A 23,789-nucleotide genomic window follows, 5' to 3' on the forward strand; every position below is an offset into this window, starting at 1 on the left:
GCAGCGTGAAAGGCTTAGAGTAAAGGAAGTTTAATTAGAAATTCCCACCTAGGATAAGTTGGTTCTGGCCAAGACAAACAAATACAGTCTCATACTGCTTTCCGTGGGTTCATGGGGTGGCTTTACTAAATTGTTTAACCTCATACTCTTTCTCTCTCTCTCTCTTTCTCTCCCCCCTCTACTACTTCCCCAACACCAAATCCCAGATCAAGTTTCATCTTTGCTGGTCAATGCAGAAGAACCAAAAGGGGCTTGTTCACATCTGGGAGCCTTTGTTTCTGGTGGAACCGCCAACTCATAATTGGTATGACCCAAGGAATGCACCGAGTCAGAAACTGGCTCCCTTGTTTGGGGGTGGGGGAGTAGGGGTGGACATAACCAATGAATGGATTAAAAAAAAATAAAAGAAAAAAACAAAACTGTGAATATCCCCCATGCCCAAGGACTCACACAAAGTTAAACTAATAGGAATCATCTATGCCAAAGATCTTGCTATTCCTGAGAACTTTTAGAAAAAAGTTTAGGGAATGGAGGATGAAGAGTTTAGCCCATCTGGTACCATCGCACACTCCAGATGCTGTCCAAACATGTGACTGTTTGCCCAGGAACGAGACCACCATGAACCCCTAAGTAATGAGAACCTCCCCCATCTTAGCATAACCAGGAGGCTGGAGACATCTGAACACACTACTAAACTTTTGGGTGGTCAAAATTAAGGATAAAACAAACCAGAAAGCCTACTGGGTCAGCTAGGCACCCAAAGCAGCAAAGGCAATAAATTTGGAGTCTGGAGAAAGTGGGCTAATTTCTGTTTCGGAGAGTTACCAGTTGTGAGTCACTGCAACACAAGTGACCTCTATGCCTCAGTTTACTCATCTACAAATTGGGGGATGGGGGAAGGCTAGAACTCTAAATCTATGACCCTATGAATCTGACAGAAAAGAGAAAGCAAGAGAGAGAAATTTCACTTTTAGACTTTCTCATCTACTTTCCCTGTGGTGTTTATTTGGATCTCATATCAGATGGAGGTTCTAACATAGCCTTGCAAAGACAGATATTGCTCAGTAGTCCACTTGAAGAGAAAGCCTGCCAGTCTCTCTTTTACAGTCTTCTGTAAGGTAGTACGAAAAAAATATCTTCCGCTAACTTCCTAACAATTGCCACTCATTCAGTAGAATGCCTATTTGGCAAGGTTACTTGAACAAGGGCTAGATCACAGATATCTATGTGGTTTAACTAAAGTTGTACATTGGGCTGTGGGCCAGATGTGAAGGGTTCCCCAGCTCTAGGCAGACAGAACAGAGAACACACCATATAGTTCAGTAAATCCTGCCAGATGGGGGGTATGTGTTAGACGATGGGCAAGCAATTCTCATCCATACAGAAACGCTGGTCAAACAGATTCAGAGCATGGACTATTTGACCATTCATTTATTCTACAAACACATATTTGAGCACTTAGTATTGCTAACTACCATGCAAAGTCCTGGGGGACCCAAAGATAAAAATGAAAAGTATTCCCTGGCCTCAAGAAGCTTACATTCTACTGGGAGGTACAACACTGATTCAGGCATGTTTAATATAAGGGAAATTTAGAAAGGGGACAGAAATTAACTGGGGTGAGGAAAGGATGAAAGGAAAAAAGAAATCAGAAAAGTTTCCACACAAGGAGGCACTTGAACTCTTGCTTTAAAAGAAGAAGAGGTGAGGTGGAAGAATCCGAAGGAAGAAAAGGTGTAATATAAAGCTACATACTCCAGGTTGAAAAGCTTGTATTTTTTATCTCAGGGGAAACAGGAAACCACTGAAGATTTGTGCTTGGGGAGGATTGTTTGGGGATTTACCACACAATAAACTTGTCTACCTCCTTTGGATTCACTATAACCGTGTTTGATCTCTATTCCCCATGCATGGTCAGTCCCCAAGGATAAGCAAACAAGACAGTCTAAGGAAACCACATGATAAAGGGGAAGAGGAAAAAAAAAACATTTAGACTTGGGAGTCAGGATCTAGGCTCAAATTCCTATTCAGCCACTTAGGATAAAATAGGATTTAGGTCTGGAAGAGACCTCGGGTCACTTCCAGGACAAGCCAGAATCTTAGCGTCATAGGTTTTGAGCTTAGATCATCTACTCCGACCTCATTTTTCAGATGAAGAAATCAAGGCATCATAGCATAGGAATGGAGTGTTGGAGTTGGGAAAACAAAGAGCAAGTCACTTAATGTCTCTAGATCTCAGTTTCGTCATCTGCAAAATGGGGACGGTAACACCCAGAGTACCTATCTCACAGGGTAGTTGTGAGGATCCAATAAGAAAAGTTACAGAAAATGCTCTGTAAACTTTTAAATGCCATCTCTTACTTTTTACTGATCACAGGCCCAAATCCACCACTTTTTACATACATACATACATACATACATACATACATACATACATACATACATATGCTTGGGAGTTGGACCACATAGCCCCTGAGCCCCTTTCTGGCTTGAGAGCTATGAAAAGCTGTTGTGACCCTATGTATGTCATTTAACATCTCGGGGGTCTCAGATTTTTCACTTATAAAATGAAGATTGGCCAAGAGAAACTTTAAGACGTCTTCTAGCCCTATGTGTGGGGAATATAAGTCAGAAGACAAATTCCCCTTGGTTGCCATATCTTTCAGTAATAAAGAACTTGCAAGGCATATTGTTAAGCAAATGACCAGGCTCTCTTGAGGGCGAAGGTACTACTATATTCCTTTGGGGCATCCCTTCCTGGGGCACATACAATTTTGGGGGGGGCACAGTTTCTACAACCCTACAAAAGTTCTCATTGGAGCTAGGCGGGCACCTCCTCCACCCCACCTTAAGATTAGTTTTAGCACCATCTGGATTTCCCCACCAACTACGCTCATTTTCGACAGAGAGCAGAGCCCTGGGTATCTGGCAGTGGATAACATGGATTGACTGTCCATAGAACTGGAGCCCTGGGCCTAAGTATTTAATCCATGCTAAGACACAATCCTGCCAGGAGACCCAGTCTGTGGCTCCCCCCGACTCAAGTCTGCAAACAGCAGTATTTGATCTGGGTGCTCTAAACAGCAGCAACTGGAGAATTTGTAAAGCCCCATGGTTTCCTGTCTGATTTCCTCCCTCCTTTAGGTGAAAGGGAAACACCTCTGTTGGGGAGAGAGATAAACTGGCACCATTTGGTCTTAAAATCCCTAATTAAGAGCCTAGTGTTACTATAGAAACAGGTTTTCTTCCCCTCTATTTAAAAAAAAAAAAAAGAATAGTGGTTCAGACATCCCTGAGACTGATTAAGGCTTCTTCACACTTTAAATTACCATCCAGACGGCAGTGTCACATGCATTCAGATGATCACAGGAGAAAGACAAAAGGAGACCTCAGGTTACACGTATTACTAAGAGATGGCAAAAAGATTCTCCTCTAAGGCACAGAGGTCTACACCAGGCTTACAAGAAAGGGAAGATCTCTCTCTCTCTCTCTGTCACACACACACACACACACACACACACACACACACACACACACACGAGTCTAGTCTGTGAACACCTTAATCAAAAAAAATTTTTAAATAAAAAAACCAACTCCCCCCCCCCCAAGATTCAAGGTTAACGCCAGAGTTGGGTTACATGGACTCAACAGAAAGGAATGTAGTAAAAAAAAAAAAAAAATCAACCAAAAAGGAAACAAAAACCCCTCCATTCCAGCAGACGAAGTCTTCAAAGGGCTGAAAGGAGACCAAATAGAAGGTTCCATGGGGCCCAAGCTGTGGAAATTAAGAAATGCTGCCCAGTAAAACTACATTAGGAGAATCCAGAATGCTGATTAAGCGGCAGCATCTGCAATTCTGATGCTCTATCCCATGAGACAAATGGGAAAGAAAAAAATGAAAGCCCTCACACTTGCTGCCCCTCCCCCCTGGGCCGAACACTGGCTGGCAGATGGCATCACCACTCTGGATGCCTCCAGGAGGCTGGCTTTGCATCACCCCCCTCCGAAGCTTAGCCTGGTACTTCAAGGGGTGTCCCCGCAGGGACACCCAGCAAGCAACATGTGGGGAGATGAAGCAAGAGTTGCTGGGATCTTGAATTTATTACTGAGGGTGGGGTAACTCAAGAACAGTAGGAGCTCCAGGGCACTTCCCCCCTTTCTTTATATACCTTCTGCCCCAAGTACCACTGGAGGCTTTAACTGCTTTGTTCTTAGGTGTGCCTTTCATGTGGGGGCTGGTTTTTTAGCCTCCTACTGAGGGTCAGAGGGCCCAGCAAGTTGTATGGCTAAGCAAAGATTGGTCTCCTTCCCCCAATTCTCCCACTCTCCACAAGGCTACCCTCCAGACACACCTCGATTTGATGAATTATGGACCTTTAAGTAGGTTACTTTCATCAGGTCAAGAGTGGTGGGAAGGCAATTTTCAGGGAATGAGTCCCGGGGGAAGCCAGTCAAAGTATCAATCAATCAATGAACAAAGTATTTACTAAGCATCTCTTAGGTTCTGGGCACTGTGGGTAGGTTCAAAGAATCAAACAATTCCTACTGCGAGACAAGCTCATGTTTTAATGTACAAGATAACAAGTGTATCTAAAAATATATACCACACAAATGGAAAATTAATAAATACAAATGTACACAAAGTGTTCAGTGTTGTTCAGTTGTGTCCGACTCTTCCTGATCCCATTTGGGGTTTTCTTGGCAAAGATCCTGGAGTGGTTTGCCATTTCCTGCTCCAGCTCATTTTACAGATGAGGAAACTAAGACAAACAAGGTTAAGTGACTTGCCCAGGGTCACACAGCTAGTAAGTGTCTGAGGCCAGATTTGAACTCAAGAAAATAAATCTTCCCGACTCCAGGCCTGGCACTCTACCTACTTTGTCAACGAATACAAGTAGTTTGGAGGGGGTGGGCAGGGGGGAGAATCGGGAAAGACTTCATACAGAAGATGGTGCTTGAGCTGCATCATAAAGGAAGAGAGAGGCCCTAGGAGGAGTAGGTAAGGAGGAAGTACCTGGCAGGCGTGGGGGACCAGCTAATACAAAGACATAAGGTGCAATATCATGTGTGAGGATCAGAGAGAGGGCCAGTTTGACTACTAAAACTCATCTAAGAATGCCATTTGAAAACCTAGGTATCTAAGATCTAGAGCAGCAATTTCCAACCTAGAGACCACGTACTGCCACTTTATAAATGTTGTATAGATGCTGATGTGATTAATAAGATATAAACTCATTTAAAAGTTTTATTGAATTCACGGTAGCTTGTATAACTAATACATCAAAATATCAAAAATTGATGTTAAAAGATGTTGTCATACTTGAAAAGGTCAGGAACCCTTGTTCTAGAGTACAGGTTCCCAAAGTGGGCAATACTACCCCTGGGGAGTACTGGAATGATCCAGAGAGGTGGTAGTAGCCTCAGATGCAACTGGGGAGCATTGAATAAAAATAAGGGGACAGGGGAAGCATAAGGAAAGAAGAGCAGGTAAGAAATTTTTGAAAAACCATTCATACATGTTTCATCCATTGTGTGTGAACAGAGTTAAAGCCATAGTGATTACAGTATTTTTCAAATAAACACAAAATGCAAGTTATAACCAATCAGTGGTCAAGTCTGCCAACAGGTCTTAACAAGTAAGTGTTGGCAGACAAGTGTGTCAAGCACTGCTGGGAAGTCCAGCATGCACTGGCAGGAATATATGTGTGTAATGATTAGCTTATAATACGATACTATACCGTTACATGATGTAGTATTATATCACTAAAATTTCAATGCAGGAAAAAACCCACAAATTTACAATAAATTATTAAATTTAAGATGCATCATTTAAAAAAATATACATTTTATATTTTTTTGAAATGATGTGAATGTCCAAAAAAAAATTAAAGAGGTTAAAGAAAGCAGATTTCCAGGGGGGCTCTGAGTAATTTTTTTTAAAGGGAGCAAGCAGTAGGTCAAATAAGTTTGGGAGCCTCTGGTTTAGAGGATGAAATGGCAGGCTGTATGTAATGAGTTTTGTATGATGATCTGAATTCTTCTCAGTGTTATAAGTAGAGTTTACCAATAGCTACTTAAAGGTACCTTTTGGCCAAAGACTAAAAGAAAAACTCCATATATATCAAAATAGTCATAGCAGCACTCTTCCGACAAAAAAAACTAGAAACAGAGTGGGTCCCCATTAGTTGCAGAGTGATATACTGTGGCATATTCAGTTGGTATATTCAGTTGATAAACATTTATTAAGAACCTAGTACATGTCAGATATCTAGGAATAACTTGGGGACACAAAGAAGGGCCAAAAGACATTAAGAGCTTTAGCCTAGTGGGGGGGACACAATATGCACACAGCTAGGTATAAGCAAGTTACGTACAGGATAAATCTGGAAATGATTAGCAGAGTATGTGAAATATCAAAGAATATTATTTCACCATATGAAGCAACAAATAAAGGAGGAATTCAGAGAAACATGAAAAAACATGTATGAACTGATTCACAGTGCAGCAAGCTGAGCAGAACCAGGAGAACAATGAAAAGATTGCTTAAAGCACAGCCCAAACTGACATGAGTCTAATGATCATTTTGGCCCCGGAGAACAGAATTCAAGCATCTACCTCTGTTTGGTACAGTGATGGGAGGCTATATAGTATGTGCTTCCACTCAGTTGATTTAATCAGTTGGTTTTGCTCAATGTTTTTCTCTGTTACGAGTGCAGTACATCTGGAAATGGCTACCGTTCAAACAAAAGGCAGTAATGTTTAAAAGCTACCTTCCTCAATGAATCAATTTAACATAAACATTTATTAAGCATCTACTTTGTTGCTAGGTACGGTGCTGAGTGCAAAGTTGTCTATGACAAAATGAACCCTGAACTAAAAATCAGGCACCCTGGATTCTAATTCCAGGTTCTACCACCAAGTAGCAGTATGACTTTGGACAAGTTGCTTGTATTTTCGGAGCCTCGAAGTTCCTTGTTGTTCAAATGAAAGGGTTGGACAAAATCTAAACATGCGCCTTTTCCAGCCCTTACATCATGAGTCAAAGGCTCCCCCCTTCGCCCCCCCACCCCATGCCCAACCAAAACAGCCAACTTTATCTCTTTCTCATTAACAAACACTGCAGCCAAACTGGGCTGTTCTCCACTATAGATATTCCCTACTGTCCTAGCTATTTACCTGGGTTGTGTTTGTCCTTCATTCGCCAAGAGGACCGTGACATCAGGAAAATGATGGGATGACTTGTGGTTGACTTCGATTTGAGTGAGGGGCGGCTGTGCAAGGTCACCAGCTTCACTTTTTTAAAGAGGCCTATTCACTGAATGGGCGTTACCTCAAAGTGAGCACCTGAAGAGGCCTTAGCCTGAAAGGGCCAGGATCTCCCACTGCATCCCTGGGCCATCTCTAGTGTCCTGGTGAATATCACTGCACCCAGATGGCTCTGGAGGAGAAGGTGAGGCTGGTCCTTGCATAGCCCTCCCTGACTTGGAGCAAAGTCAGCTGCAGGTCATGTCATCATCTCCCTGATGCCATGGTCCTCTTCGAGAACGAAGGACAAACACAACCTATTCACCTATGCTCACTTTGTTCCCCCATCAGTTAGTACTTATTAAGTGGCCCTTATGTGCCAAGCACTAAGGACACGATAACAAAAGTAAAACAATAGGCTTTACCCTCAAGGAGCTTCCATTCCGTGGAGGTGAAGGGAGAAATGGGAAGAAGGCAAAGAAACAACCAATCCCCACAGAAGTACAAAAAGAACATATGCAAAGTAAATACATGGTAATTTTAGGAAGGAGGGCTCTAGGAGCTAGAAAGAAATCAGGACAGACTTCTTGCGGAAGGTGTCCATATCTCTAACATTCTCTCCCTTACTTATTGAATTCATATCCAATCTTTTAAACCTAATTCAAATATGCCTCCTCTTTCACGAAGACTTCCCTGATAACAACCTCCCTTCACATAGGTAATAATTTCCCCCCTTATATTAGCACTTTGCTTTCGTATTTTACGCACTATGTATTTATCTGTCCAAAGATTTCCTTCCATTTTTCCTACTGCCCTCCCTATTGTACTGAGTAATTTCCTGAAGGCAGGGACCGTGTTATCTAAATTTTGTGTTTTCTAACAGAGCGCTCTCAACACAGCAGATGCTCAATGAATTCACGTTCAATTCAACCCCAATATCTATCTAGATAACTCAATAACTCAAGAATGTTTCCCCCTTAGTGTCCTAGGGAATGTCAGCAGTGGAAAGGCAGAATTCTTAACCCGAGACATTTCCATCCAAACACACAAAGCACAACTACTACTTGGTACTTTTCCCAGGCTGCTTTTCTTCTTTTTCCCATAATTATGGGTGTATCCCCTAAGGTCCCTCTTTTTCTCTTCTCTCTCCCTCTTCTCTCACTTGGTTCAATTAGTTCTTTTCTAAATGACTCCCAGATCCCTATATCCTGTCCTCTTTCTTCGGCATATTGACCATTTCTAACTGGACTCCAACAGGCATCTCAAACACACATCCAAAATACAACTCATTATTTTCCTTTCCAACCTACTCATCTTCCAACTTTCCCCCATATCTGTTGAGGGTGTAACCATCATCCAGGCTTAAAGCAGCAGATTCATCCCTCTCTCCTCCGCATATCCAATCAGTTCCCATGTTTTGTTGATTCTTTCTCCAATACATCTCTCACATTCACCCCCTTTTCTACATTCACACTACTCTCTCAGGTCAGGGCTTCTATGCCTCTTGCCTCCAGTTTTTCCCCTTCTCCAATCTATCTTCCAACATTTGCCAAAGTGAAATTCCTAGAGAACAGGTCTGACCTGACTTCATTGTCCTACTTAATAATTTCTAGTGGTCTCCTAGTACTGCTTGAATAAACGCTTCTGCTTGGCAAATGCCTCTTCACAAGCCAGATCCAACCTATCTTCTCACTCTTCCCATTCACACTCTTCAATCTAATCAAAATGGCTTCCCGGCTCCCTCCATCTTCCACCTCTGTTTTTACATAAACTGCTCCTGTGTTAGCAATGTCCTCCTCTCCTGCCCTTTACCCCTTAAAATCTTTAGCTTCCTTAGCTCAGAACTATGTGACATCTTTCCGAATCTCCCTCTCCCCATTCCTCCCCCAACTGTGGTGTCTCTGCCATTCAAATTACTGTGTGTGTATATGTACACACACACACACACACCATACACATATTACATTAACGTTTCTGGAAGATAAGTTTTCAAAAGAAGTAATCATCTTCCTACCAGATGGAAGGCATAGAGATCATGAGCTAGGGGCTCCTTCTTGAAGAGGTACTAGAACGTCAGCGCTTAGAAGAGACCTTGACAGTCATGTAGTACCACCCACAGAGAAAGGAAGTGACTTGCCCAAGGTCACACAAACACATAAGTTGGTATACATGTCTCCTCCCATAGAAAAGCTCCTCACAAGCAGTTAATTGTTTATTTTTGCATGTGTATCTCCATCATCTCACATGGTACCTGACATCTAGCAAGGATTTAATGCTGCTTATTGGATAAATAGTTCTGGACCCATCCTAATGTGTGGATTTTGTTTTTCCTTAATAATTTGAAAATTCAAGCCAAATATCTGAACTGGATGAAAAAGGTATCTTAAAAAAATTTATAAGAATCTTATCTTAGAAGATATCTTAAAGAAGCATGATTCTATCACTGTTATTTCCAAATTCTATATCACTTTTCTTCTACTTCCAATCATATTTTAACTATGTAGAAGAAGGTAATGTTCCCAAGTACACTGGTTTAGGAGTCAGCAGATTCACAAATTAGTCCTGGCTCTGTCACAAACTAGGCATATGTACTGAGAACGTCACTGAGCCTCCCCTTCCGCACGGATCAAATGGGGGCGTTAGATTATATAATCGTTAAATGTCTTGTCTAGCTCTAAAATTCTGTAATTTGCTGATATCAAGGACAAAAGGGGAGCACTTTCCCCCTTAGCTACAGGGGAAGAATATTCACCTAGGAAGATGCTATAGAAAAAAAAAACCACTTTAATATGCATACTACCCTACCTCACTGTGCATATGAAGGAAGTCCAATCATCATCCTTCCCCCGGAAGCTCTTTATCCATCACACAAAAGAGGCTTATTCATCAAGGAAACTGATATGGACTGGATCTGTTATTTCACTGCTCTAAGGCTGGGCTTCTTAACTTAGGGTCTCATCCATGAATTTAAATGGAAAAAAGTCACATATTTTCACCACTTTTGGGTTTCTTTTGTAATCTTATTATGTTATGAATTAGAAAACATCACTCTGAGAAGAGATCCATGAGTGTTACCAGACTGTCCAAGGGAGTCTATGACACACAAAAAGGTCAAGAGCCCCTCCCACTATAGGATGGTCTTAAATGAGAAACTCCCTCTCTACCCATGCATGGCCCTTCAATTTTTTATCTTGGGACTTAAGAATAAGAAAACCAAAGTGGGAATTCTGGCTTTGATACTGACTATGTGACACCTTGGGCAAGTCACTTCCTTTCTCTATGGGTTGTACTACATGACTGTCAAAGGTCTCTTCTAGCTCTGACATTCCAGTGCCTCTCTAAGAGAAAGCCCCTAGCTCAGGAGCTTTGACTGAACCCAACTTTGGGGAATCTGCAACCTCAAGGCCACAGGTTGGATTCAGTCCAAGGGCTGCACTTTAGGACCTGGAGGCCACAGATTCCCCACCTCTACCCTAGTTCATGATCTCTATGCCTCCCATTTGTCAGGAGGATGATTACTTCTTTTGAAAACTCATCTTCTAGACACACTAATACAATACTGATAAAACTGACATGGTCCAACCATTCTGGAACCATTTGGTATTAGGCTAGGAAAATCACAAAGATGTCTATATCCTTTGGCCCCAATATCCTACTGCTAGGCAAGCAGTCAAATGATACAAAGAAAGATCCCATATTCACCAAAATACTTATAGCAGCATTATAATGTAAATGCCCATCAACTGGGGAATAGCTAAATAAACCATGGTACATGTAATAGTACTGTACCATTAGAAATGATTAACAGGAAAAATTCAGAGAAGCATAAGAAGACTTAAACTGATGCAGGAGCGAGCTAAGTAAGAACCAGAAAAATAAGATCACAAATGATGACAATGGGGGAAAAATTAGACAAAATGCCTTGTAATTGTACTCATCCAGGCTGGTCCAGAAGAGAAAATGCACCTACAGTTATCCCTTCCACATTGTGACTTTCCCTATCATGGTTTCGATGTATCGCGGGTCAGCATAATAAATTACAAGAGAGCTTTGGGGGGAGTTTTGCGGAAGCCACAGACAACATGTGAAGGCCAGCAGATGATAAAGAAAAAGTTTAGATACTAAGAAATGCATAAAATATAAGTATAGTATTATATAATATCAGCATATCTTTTAATGCCATAATTCAGATTTCTTCTCTGATAGGAAGGGAGGGTCAAAAAATTTTACACGGACTTTCCAGATCAAAGGAGGCACTGCCCCTACCTAACCCGTGGTGTGAAAGGGGTAACTGTACTTCTCATATTTGTAAAGGTAGGGATTCTGGGCAGCTAGGTAGGGCAGTGGATAGAGTGCTAGGCCGAGAGTCTGAAATTTCGACCCTTCTTCCCGAGTTCAAATCTGGCCTCAGATATTTCCTAGCTGTGTGACCCTGGGCAAGCCACTTTACCCTGTTTGTCTCAGCTTCCTTATCTGTAAGATCCATCTGGAGAAGAAAATGGCAAACCACTCTAGTATCTCTGCCTAGAAAACCTCAAATGAGGTCACAGAGAGTCAGACATGACTGGAAAAATGACTAAATAAAAGGGATTCTGGGTGTGGAACAATACTTAATTAATTGTCTTCTTTCCTCACCCTCACCTCCCTCCCACCCCCAGTCTTTTTAACTTTTTTAAAAAGGGATAGCTCCCTGGCAAAGTGGCATGCTGGGGTGAGGAATGTATTTGAAAATGAAGGTGAAATAAAAACCAAAAAGAGATTCCAATAATTTCTTAAAAGGCCATCTTCACATGTTCCAATTTCTGTTTTTCTTTAAGAGATAAACGTTTTGCCTACAGCCCACTGGTCCACAAGTTTTCTTTCAGGAAAAATGCAGGCCCTCCTTGACACTCCACCTAATCTAATTATGAGCATCCCGGGGGAAGTCTATCTAGCCCGATTTGGACTATTTACCAACAAAGAGTTTTAATTCTACTCCGGTGACCCTTTTTCAGGGTTGCCAGAAGGATCATGTGGCTTGAAATTCAAGGCCAAGAGAAGAGTGGCAGAATGCCCCGGTGATGGCCCTGGCTCTGCGCCTGGCAGAAACCTCCTGGGCTTCAGTTGTCTTTAGGCCCAACATCCCTGTATCATTTCTATTCTTCTAGACTGTCCTAGTTCAGTGTCCCTTGAGGCGGCCACAGTAAAACCTTTTCTAAATCTTAAGAGACACTAGCCCTACCATCTTCCTGAAGCCACTACCTCCATCTTTCCTTACTGGCATTTAAGACCTGAGGGTAGATTTAAGATTAGAATCTAAATGTCAAATGGAATGCTGACCTATCTCTCTAATGATGACAACCCATAATTTATTATGCCAGAGAGAAGCCTACGCTAAGGACTGTGCTTGGCTAACCAAACTTGTTTTGTCCAAAGTAGGTGCATATAAGGGGGATCCCTGAAAGGAGATGGAAGAAACATCCTCTCTGGGTTCCTTTCACTCTAATCACTGGAATGGTTAGATTCTAGACCTGCCATGATTATGGCATCACAGAATTCAAAGAGCCTCAGAGGCCATCTAGTCCCAATATATCTGATCAGAGAAGCCCTTGCCTCCAGAAAACCATTGTCCCTTAGAGGCAGGTAGGTGACACAGAGGAGAGAGCCATGGACCCAGAGTCAGGAAGACCTGAGTTCAAATCCAACCTCGGACACTTAATAGTTGTGCAAACCTGGGCAAGTCACTTAATCTTTGTCTACTACTTCCTCAACTATAAACTGGGGACACCACCACCTACTTTCTGGATTGTTGTGAGAATCAAATGAGAGATCTCTAAAGCATACGGCATAGTGCCTGGCACATAATAGGTGCTTTAATAAATGCTTATTCTCTTCCTTTTTCACTAATCCACTTTCAGATGGTTTTCATTGTTAGGAAGTTTCTCTTTACATCAAGCCTGAATACGCCTCTCTAACATGTACCCACAATTCCTCATTGTGCCTTCTGAGGCCAGACAGAACAAATCTAACCCTTCTTCCCCAAGGGGGCCTAAATATATTTGAAGGCAATGATCACATCCCTACTCAGTACCCTTCTCTTTCCCATCCATACCTTTAACCAGTCTTCATATGGCCTAGTCTCCAGTCTTCTTATTCTTCTGGTTTCCATCTTCTACATACTTTCCAGCATATTGATTTTTGCTAAAATATAGTGGGCCCAACTGACCTTCATATCACAGTCATGGTCTGATCAGAACAAAGCACAGGGGGTCTATTCCTTCCCTTATTATGAACACTATTCTTTTTTTTTCTTTTTTGAGGGGAGGAAGGCAGGGCAATTGGGGTTAAGTGACTTCCCCAAGGTCACACAGCTAGTAGGTGTGATTTGAACTCAGGTCCTCCTGACTCCAGGGCCGGTGCTCCACTCACTGCGCCACCTAGCTGCCCCTAACACTATTCTTTTAATGCAGCTTTTTTTTAAAAGTCACATTAGTTTGGTTTTTTTTGTTTGTTTTTTTGGCTACCTCATGGAGTCTGTGATGTAGTGGATAGAACAGCAGACTTGGAATGAGAAAGATCTGAGTTTGAATTCTACCTCAAAGACTTACTAGCTTACCATGCGATCCTTATCTACACATCCTACCTAATCACTTAACCACTGTGGGCTTCAGCTTCTTCACCTGCAAAACAGGAGCGGTAATAGCACCAACCTACTTCTTGTTAATGAGATGGCTCAGTGGGTAGAACTCTGGACCTAGATTCAGTAAGACCTGAGTTCAAATTTGACTTCAGCATAGCTGTGTGATCCTGGGCAAGTCACTTAACCTCTGTTTGCCTTAATCTACTGGAGAAGGAAGTGGCAAACCACTCCAGTATCTTTGCTGAGAAAATCCCATGGACGGTATGAAGTCATGAAGAGTTGGCGACTGAACAAGAAGTTCTTGCTAGGACTAAATGAGGTAATACAGGTAAAGGGCTTTGCAGATCTTAAAGTGCTATATAAATGTGGGCTATTATTATTTACGAAACCCTCCAGATAATACCTTGCCTGAAAAATCTCTCTCCTTTTACTTAAAAGTTGACTTTTAGAACTCGAGTGATCAGTTAAGTTTCACCTTTTTTAGGTCTGGCTCCGTATCCTCATCTGAAACTTTTCGGGAAGCCCTCCGCCATTCACTGGCCTTATCTCACCTGCAGGTTTGGAAACCTTCTTTGAGGCTTAATCTAAATCACTGCTAAAAATGTATTAAGTAGCCAGGGGCCACATCCCACTGGAGACCTCCCTCTAAGAAGACACTAACCAACGTACTCGTAGCTAGCTACCACCTCTCAGTTTTATCCATAAGGATAACGTGAAAAAACTGTCAAATGATTCTCTGTCCTTAGTTAATCCCTGAAAGAGGAGACCAAATGTTCTTCCAGAGGGGGCATGATTGCCAACCGGGATATGACAATGAGAGACTGGTCCCAACAGAGGCCAACTCCAGAGCCCCTCCCACCCCCGCAAAGCCCAGTTACAGTTAACAAGATGTTCCCCTCCTTGGATAGAGTGTCAGAGGCTTTGGGACAGGGGTGGGGAAGCTGCGCCCTTGAGGCCACATGTAGCCTGCTAGGTCCTTGGGTGCAGCTTTTTGACTATGTCCGAGTCTTACAGAACAAATCCTCTGATTAAAGGGATTTGCTCTGTGAAGTTTGGATTCAGTGGCCTTGAAGCTGCAGGTTCATCACCCCTGCTTTGGGACCATCTCCCTGGAAGAGGACCCTGTATGACAAACTACTGGAGAAAGTCCCGAGATCATAGCACTAAGTACAATGCCTAGCATGCAGTGGCACTATGTAAATGCTCGTTATTATTGTTGTTAAAAAGGATTAGCTGCTATGGTCATTCCTTTTGCTCTCCTTGATGATGGCTAAATGAATATTAACTTTGGACCAGGCCTTATGCCCTGACTCCTGCAGGGAAGCCAGCTAACAGCAGGGACCATGCCATATACTTATATACCCAGTATTATGCCTACCACCGCACTAGGCCCAAGACTGGGGCTGGCCGAGCAAGTAAGTACTTGTTGATCCAGACAACTTAATTTCTCAGCCCAGGAATCAATGTCACAATTCGGATAAAAGCAAGGTTCCCAGGGCCAGACATTCCCTATGATATACAGGAAGGCTTTGGAGAACTCACTCGCCCATCCCATCAAGTCCTTACAAGTTGAGTGTTAACACCTCACTTCTGAAACACAGCTTTTGAGTTCATAAAGAGGATGAATCACAAATAACTGGAAAATGATGAGGCTTTAGGTAACAGGAAAGGGGGGAGGTGAGGAAAACACATAGGCCAGTTTGAATTCTCAAAGCAATAGATTTAAAATGCAAAAAGGAGATTTAAAAAAAAAATCCCAAAACGTTACAAGAAATGTGATTAGTTTATCAGCTTAAACTTCGAGTAATAAACTTTGGACCTCTCTCCAAAGATTTAGTAGATTTAAACCCTGGGAAGATCTTTGAAGCAGGATTCTACACGGCCATTAAGTTTGGACCCAGACTCTAAGTCAGGCATCCTATTTACTGAAATAGGAAACTAGAATTCTGTTTGGGAGTCTCACACTAAAGATAAGACCTGCCACTAGAAGATATCTGGAAAGCAATTAGAGACTGGGGATGGGGCCAATGTTGCAGCTTTGGAGATCTATGTCCCTTGGGATGTTCTTTATTATAGAACACCACCGCTGGACACCCCTCTCCCTCAGCCCTGCCCCACACACTTATTAATGATTCAACCAAGGCGACCAAGATAATCCTAGTTAGCACATGTACAATCTATATCAAACTGTCTGCTTCTCAAGGATGGGGGAGGGGATTGAGACAGGGAAAGAATCTGAACTCAAGATTTTAGAAACTGGATGTTTAAAAATGTTTTAACATGTTTAATTGGAAAAAAAAATACAAAAATTTTCCCCCAAAAGATAATCCTAAATAGAGGTGGTCTTCTTCCTTTCCTCTCAGCCCCCAGGTTTCCTATTGGACAGTCTGTGTTTTAATTCAGAAAGGTTTTTTTGCTTATTTGAGGGCAGAGGATGATAGATTTAGAGGTAGAAGAGACCTTGACGGCCTATGAGTTCAACCCCTTCATTTTACAGAAGGGGAAAAATGAAGCACAGAACTTGCAATGGCTTGGCCAAGGTTACACAGCTAATTGAATAAAAGTTGGTTTTTTTTCCCCTAACTCTCACAGCCAGTGGACCTATCCAATACGCCAAGTGCCCCTCTGACAACAGTTACTTACCTTTTGCCTCTTAAAAAGAATGTCAATGTCAGAAGGTAACGTTAATCTTCCTCACTTGCCCAGCTACCCAGGTGTCTCTTGACATTAGGTATCATTTGGGAGTGAGGGGGAGGGAAGGGAAAGAGAAGGAATATGAACAGCCTACAGGTGACTTGTTTCCTCTCCTAATTCATTCAAATATTCAAAATGAGCTGGGATTTCCGAATCCCATTCTTATAACTTTCCAGGACAGCTAGAGTGATATGAACACGCTCACTCCTCTTCCCTATCACTTTTATTTAAGCATTTCCTTTGAGGACTGTCAGGAAGGGTGAGAGGCAAAAGAAATACAAACTTTCCAATGGTATCTCCAAACAAAAGCTGGTCTTGAAGTCAAAAGGCCCCAGTTTTTGTTTTTATCTTTTTTTTTTTTTAATCAGCAAGGAAGTCACCAATTCTCAAGATGAATGGGATTCTCCCAACAATTTCTTGTGCATTCTCCCCTTTCTCTCTTTAGGCTCAAAGGATCAGGCAACCAGAATCACAGAACTGGAGAACTGGAAAGAGACTCCAGAGACCTTCTAGACCAGGGGTAGAGAACCTTTGCCCTCAAAGTTTGGATTCAGTCAAAGGGCCGCACTTGAGGACCTAGAGGGCCACGTTGCAGGTTCCCCACTCCTGATCTAGACCAACCCATACACAAAAGGAATCCCTACTAGTATATGCAGGACAAATGGCCTTCAAGGAGAGAGAGCCCACCACTTTCTAGGGCAGCGCTTTTCACTTTTGGACTGCTCTAATGGTTGGCAAGTTTCTCTTGATGTCAAGCCTATATAGATCCCTTTTGCAGCTTCTACCACTGCTCCTGGGTCTGCCCTATGGGGCCAAAGGGGACAAGCCTAATCCCTCTTCTAGGTGATAGCCCACCCCAAACAAACCAGGACTCCTCCTATCCAGGCCTTGGAGCCAGGTTGCCAAAGGGAAAAAATGTCCCCACCCACTGGAGCAGGAAGGAAGAGTCACCTGGCACTGAGCTCAACTGGCAGCGTACCCCATCATTTCCTGTTCCCCATCATGGTTAGTCATGGCTTCTAATTCACCTGTAGGGCCTGAGAAACTGAGAACCACCATATGGGCTTGGAGGGTTTGGTTCAATTTTGAGATTCCCTGGGACACACAGCCCTCTCAATCAGGGTCATCTTTTCCCTCTCCTTCCATGAAAGGTCACTGGAGGTCTCTACTGTCCCAAGGAACCAGAAAGTAAAATCATGTAAGGAGTCCATCTGGTCAGACATAATTATGCCTGGAAGCCTAACACGAAGAAGGGGGCAGACGTGAGCCAGCTCATATGCGCTGGATGGGACCTGGCTGAACCACTCAATTTTATTTTAGTAATCTATCCAAGTCAAGTGGGATGGGAGGAGAACCCATGTACTTAGCTCCAACACTCACTGTATTATAGCTTCTGTACTTCTCCCTACTTTTGTTAAAAAAGAAAAAAAAAAAGAGTTGAATGCCATAGACTCACTCATAGGATCACAGATCGTACCTCTGAAACCACTTAGTCCCATCCCTTCATTTTAAAGAGAAGGCTTTGGATTTGAGAGTCAGAAGGACCGAATTCAAATTCTGCCTCAGACACTTAGCTTTACGATGCTGGGCAAGTCACTTAAGCTTCTTTATCTGTACAAAAATAAACAGATTTATGATTCCAGAGGACCAATGATTTACTCCAGAGAGGTGAGGGGCTTAGGGTGCAGAATGAGCCAAACTTTTTTTGGATGCGGCCAATGTGTTTTGCTTGAGTTTGCATATTTGTTGTAACAGTTTTCTTTCTTTTCTCAATGGGGGGAAGGGCGGGGAGAAAATTAATGCTTGTTTATTGAAAAATAAAATAATTTTTGTTAAATGAAGGACTTAGACTCGGTGACTTTTAAGGTCTTTTCCAGCTGTAAATCTGTGATTCTCTAAGTGTTGTCTTGCCCCAGAGGTAGAACTTGAACCCAGGCCCTCTGATTTTAGTGTTTGTTCAATAGTACCCATGGAAGAGAATCAGATGCTGGCAACACCAGGACCCCATTGTTTTTTTGGAGGCAGGCTCGAGTTGGTGGGCTTCAAGGGACAAGGCGGAGGGCAACCCTGCTTCCTGGGGGGCTGAAAGCCTGTTATGAAGCTTGAGAAGCCTGTTCATCTGGTTTAAGCAGAGATTGAAAAGAAAATAAGGGAGAATAATGGAGGGGGGGGTGGGTAAAGGAAGGAGAGAAAGAAGATCTGGAGGAAAGATGAAAGGGGGTGCTGCAATTTGGCTCAATCTGGAGGTCATCTCCAGGGACTCTGGCTCTATCTTATCAGTCAAGGTAGACAAGACCTCCCTTACTCAGCTGCCTGGGTAAAGAGTTTATCTCAGAAACTGGAACTCAGCATGGGCGTTCACCATTGTCCAGAAACCAGATCCATCTGCTGTACTGAAGAGGAAAGGACATGGTGGGGATTAGAGAAACCCAGCAAAGCCACTGGAAGACAAAAGGTTAAAAGAAATTTTTTTTTAACTTAGCAAGATCTCTGCAGCAATTCTACAACTGGTTGGTGAATGCTGCTCCTGGCCAGGATTAGCTGAACGGAAACAGCTTTTCTAGCTGAAATGAACTTAAGACAAGAGATCATATTGCAGCTAATTGGACCGCTGCTGCCTTCATTCAAGAGCCCCAAGAGTCCCAATTCGGTTTTTGGTTTGGGGCTGGCAATTTCATTGGCACCAAAGAGCTTTCAGAAATGAAGGAGGTGGAGTAGGAACCCCACCCACCTCTAAACCTGTGGTCTATTTCAGACCGCTAACCATTTACCTTCTTCCAATTCAATCAGACCTTTGGCATTAAAACAGACCTAAACGGTGGCTCTGAGACTCCTAAACAGTTAGAAATCACACAAAGGAGGTTTGGGGAGTCCTGACTATTTGATTCCGAATTCTACTCCATTGCCCCACCCCCACCCCTGCCCTTTTTCCTCCAGGGTAAGTAGATTTTTTTTAAGTGGGGGGTAGGGAAGGGTGAGAGCTCTAGGGTCCCTTCCTGCCCTAAATCAAAGATCCTTTTCATCCTGTTGGAGATGTTCCCAGTCAAAACTGCTCAAGCCTTATATTTAAATCTGTAGGACACGCCCTGAAGCCAAGTCATAATTATTCATTCCTCCTAGAGGCAGGATCCTACCATCCTACCTCTTCCCAGAAACACAGAAGGGAAGCATCAGGATTTATGGTCCCTGTTGAAGGAAAAAAAAAAAACCTGACCTTTACACTAACACTACTCCCCTCCCCTTCCACACAACACATCTGGTTTTCTCATCTGCAGTGAGTATGTCATCAACTGTGTGACAAAGCTGAATGAAGGGAAATACAGCTCAGGCAGCCCCTCTCCTCAAAATCTCCAGGCTCCACCTCACAAAGACAAGAGATTTATTTGCATCAACATGTGAAGGTTTGGATTGCAAAACGTGGATAGAGGATCCCAAGTTTTATTTGAGGGGGCTGGGAAGGGGCATATGATGCAGTGAATGTTTCTTTCACCAGCCTTTTAAGTCCAGGAGAGTTCCTGGCTTTTTAAAAGATGCTGTTTTTAAAAGTGGCTGAAGAAGGCCATGCCCTTCTCATTCCAACCCACCCATAATCACCTCCTCATCTCCAAAGTCAATGCTGAGGACAACAGGGGCCCCTGTTTCAAAGTTAGGAGGGGAGGGATGCAGAGAAGGAAGGGTAAGGCAGACATGGAGGGTCCAGATTCAAGAGACACTGAAAAGGGGGACTAAGGTGAGAAGCAGACTACCAGATAGGCCACAAAAGAGTGGCAGAAAGAAATATAACCCATCAAAAGACAGGAAACCTTCTGGGACAAGAGTAAGAACTATATGCAATACCTCCCACCATCCACCAGTCAGAAGGATCAGGAAGGAGACTTGCCCCCCTGGTGAGCTGATGTGGCATCTGCACACTCTCTTCGGGGAGAAATGTTTAGGCAGTTGTTACTTTTAAGTTTAAAGGATGAAACTGAATGAGTTTTGTGGATAGCAGGGGCTCAGTAGAGTTCCCTGGGCAAGTGTAAAAGATATAATAGACTTCCTCGCCTCCCAAGTTAAGGAAAAAGAAAAATATATATAATATATATATAGTTATTTATAAGAGGAGGGGAAAGGGAGAGAGACCACCACCAAGACAGCAAAGAATGACTGATGGAGGAGCCGCCCCTACCCCACAAGGCAGACACGTTTAGACAGAAGTTGAAGAAAACACTCCAGGAAGCATCCTCACTTATTCCACTCCCCACTCCAATCTCATCGTCTTGCTTCCTCCCCTCTGGCCCCAATCGGGAAGAGTTAGGGTAAGGATTAGCGTCCTCCCAGTTACCAGGGTTTGGGAGGGATGGGGGCACCTGGGAGGCCTCTCTACATTCCACAAAGAAGGGGGTGGCTCTGGGGCTCCGAAATTGCCCTAAGGGTTTCTCTTTGAATCCTTCCGAGGAATTGGGATTCCTAGGGGTAGGAAATGAAACGAAAGGCAGAAAACGTCCCAAGACAGCAATCTCCCTCGAGGCCCAGGGTTGCGACCTCTGCCTCCTCTGGTCTCTCCCCACCGACAACAGATCCATCCATTCTGTAGATCCCTCTCCCCCAAGGAGGGGCAGTATAGGGGAGGGAAGGAGAGAGTGGGGCTAAGCCCCTAGGCGGCAGTTGCCCGTCCCCCAACTCCCATGCCCACTTAGGCATCGTTTTCCTCCACATCCCCGAGTGGAGACCGAGGGGGGAGGTGTCGGGGGGAGGGGAGGATGGGGAGTAGGTTGGGTGGAGGCTGCTGAGAGAAAGGAAGGTCAGGAAGGCTTAAGCAAGCAAGCTTTAAGAAGGGAAAGAAAGGGCGGGAGTAAAGGGGAGTGGCCAGGCCGAGGCAGCAGGGCTTTAAGGAGAGGAACTGGGGGTCTTGGGAGGGGAGGGGCGCGTGGGACCCTTACCCTGCCGGGTGGACACGTTCCTCTGGTTGCCCGCCTGCAGCACCACCTGGGGACAGCTCTGCTCCAGCACGAAGAGCTCGTCCTTGCCCACCTTGGTGCTCTTGCCCGCCTTGAGCGTGCCGCTGGGGCCCGACGGCGCCAGGTAGCGGCCCTCGCAGTCCCGGAAGGCCACCTTGCCCGACCTGAACTCCAGGGTGTAGCCGGTGCCCGGCTCGGGCTTCTCCACCAGGCGCCCGTCGTTGCGCAGGAATCGGTGGTCGGCCGTCTGCACGCTGTAGCGCTGGTCCTGGAAGACCAGGGTGATGAGCGAGTCCACGCCCCAGGGCACGTCGCGGTCCACGGCGATCTCGTCCTGGCGGGCGCTCAGGTGCGCGTAGCGCTTGCGGGTCAGGCTGTAGATGTTCACCTGTGGGTGCATGGCGATGTGGACGCTCCACTTCTCGGCGGGAGAGATGGTCTGCGCGAAGCACGACAGCCGGTCCTCCGTGCCCCCGAAGTAGCGGCGGTGAGGCTCGGACTGCAGTGACCAGCGTCCGTCATCGTGGGCCACGATCAAGAAGCGGCAGTCAGCTCCGGGCGTCTCGCTGTCGCAGCTCACGTTGCCGTCCTTGTCCGCCGCCAGGTAGCGGCCCAGGTGGCTCTTGAGGCACACGGCGTGGCCCCCGCCACTCGCGTCGTCGGCGGGCTGCTCCAGCGTCCAGATCTGCTTCTTCTTCAGGCTGGTGGCCGACGCGTTCACCTTGAAGCCAAAGGCCTCCGCCGTCAGGTACTTGTTGCCGCAGTTAATCAGCCCGAACTGGATCTGCACCGACTCCGACGTGCCGTTGGCCGTCATGCTGGCTCTGGGCTGGGGGGCGATGCTGCGGGGCCGGGGAGAAAGAGAGCGAGCGGGCTGGGTCGGGACCTGGGCGCCGGCGAGACGAGCCGCGGAGCTGGCGAAGGGAGGGCTGGCTCTTCCAGTGGCCCCTGGCTGCTGCCTCGCTCCTCTGTCTTCTTATCCCCTCCCGCCTGCCTTCCCTTGCTTTGCCCCACCAGCTCACCCCGGTCCTTTGTTCGCCTGTAACGTGCTCCCGCTCCCACCGCTCCACAAAGCCTGCCTCTCACCGCCCCAGCTGCAGCCTATATAGACAGGATGATGTCAGGGGGTTTGCAGCCGGCCCCGCCCCCCGACGGAGCCTCCCGGCCCCCGCGGTGGGGTTGGTGATGGGGATGGGGATGGAGATGGGATTGGGAAGGAGAAGAGGGAGGGAGCGAGGGAGGGAGGCTGCAGCTGCAGCTCGCAGTGGGGGCAAGCACAATGCAGCCCACAGATCTCCCCCTCCCACCCCCTAGCCAGCCAGCCCCTCCGAGTCCCAGCCCGTGTCTTGCAGAAAAAGAGGCTTGGGCAAGGCGGGAAATCTGAGGCGGAGGTGCATTCTAGAGAAGTCTTTTCATTGACCGTAGAGGGGTGAGGGGTGGAGGTGGAGGTGGAGGAAGAATCCACAAATGGGGGGGGGAGCGTTTTTGCCACGGGTTTTACTTTTGCTTCTTTCTCCCACACGTCCTAGTGGGCAAGTCCTTCTGCCGGTTTTCCTTTGGCCTTTCTTTTTGCATGGCTTGGATTACTAGCCACCCCAAATCCCACCCACCCTATTCCCCAAACTGGCCTGCTAAAGTAGAGAGAAAGTAAGCATTCCGGAGGGCCAAGGGGTGTTCCCAGAGCTTTCGGGAGGGTTCAGAAGGGTGCTTCTCTCTCGCCACCCCCACCCTTCCCCGCCTTTGGGGCTAATATCGAAGAAAGAATCTCAAATTTTTCCTTTATAAAATCTCAAGGACAGGGTCAAATTGGGCTCAAACCCCTACCCAAGTAAAATGGAACTACCCAGACTCATCCACAATCTCTAAAGTTACATCTGTGATTTTTCTTGGATCTCCTCTGTCCTGAAGGGAAAACTGTGTGCTTCTTCCTTGCTTTCTTAGCCTGCAGTAGCAACCTTTCCTACATACATATATACTGTAAGCTGGTTACAAAGGGGGAGGGGGAAGGGGAGGTGAAGCGAGCCTTCAAAAGGGCAAGAAGTGAAAACAAGGCAGCCAGGTTTGTTGGTCATCCTCAAAGGCACTAGACCTAATCTGGCTTTCCCCTTTTAACCCTACCCAACCTTTGCCCAAGATATAATATCTTCTGATAGTAACCTTTTCCTTCACTGTCTTCGGTTCCTTCATTCAGCCTCAGAAAAATTTCCCTTCTCTATTTCATCAGAACTCAAGCTCTCTTGGCTGTGAATTCCCCCTGGATATTCCCTCATGGTTCTTCTCCATGTCCTTTT

General features: G+C 45.0%; 1 protein-coding gene across 1 annotated transcript in view; it reads right to left on the reverse strand.

Moving 5' to 3' along the window:
* Positions 1 to 22,885, reverse strand: part of FSCN1 (fascin actin-bundling protein 1) — a 41,392-nt gene extending 18,507 nt beyond the window's left edge. Inside the window, exon 1 of the mRNA XM_036741204.1 lies at positions 21,481 to 22,885. Coding sequence (XP_036597099.1) covers positions 21,481 to 22,315 — 835 coding nt within the window. The 5' untranslated portion in view covers positions 22,316 to 22,885. The remainder of the gene's footprint in view (positions 1 to 21,480) is intronic.
* Positions 22,886 to 23,789: the final 904 nt, after the last annotated feature.

This window comes from Trichosurus vulpecula, chromosome 1 (genome assembly GCF_011100635.1).
Source record: "Trichosurus vulpecula isolate mTriVul1 chromosome 1, mTriVul1.pri, whole genome shotgun sequence".
In the NCBI taxonomy this organism is placed as follows: Eukaryota; Metazoa; Chordata; class Mammalia; order Diprotodontia; family Phalangeridae; genus Trichosurus; species Trichosurus vulpecula.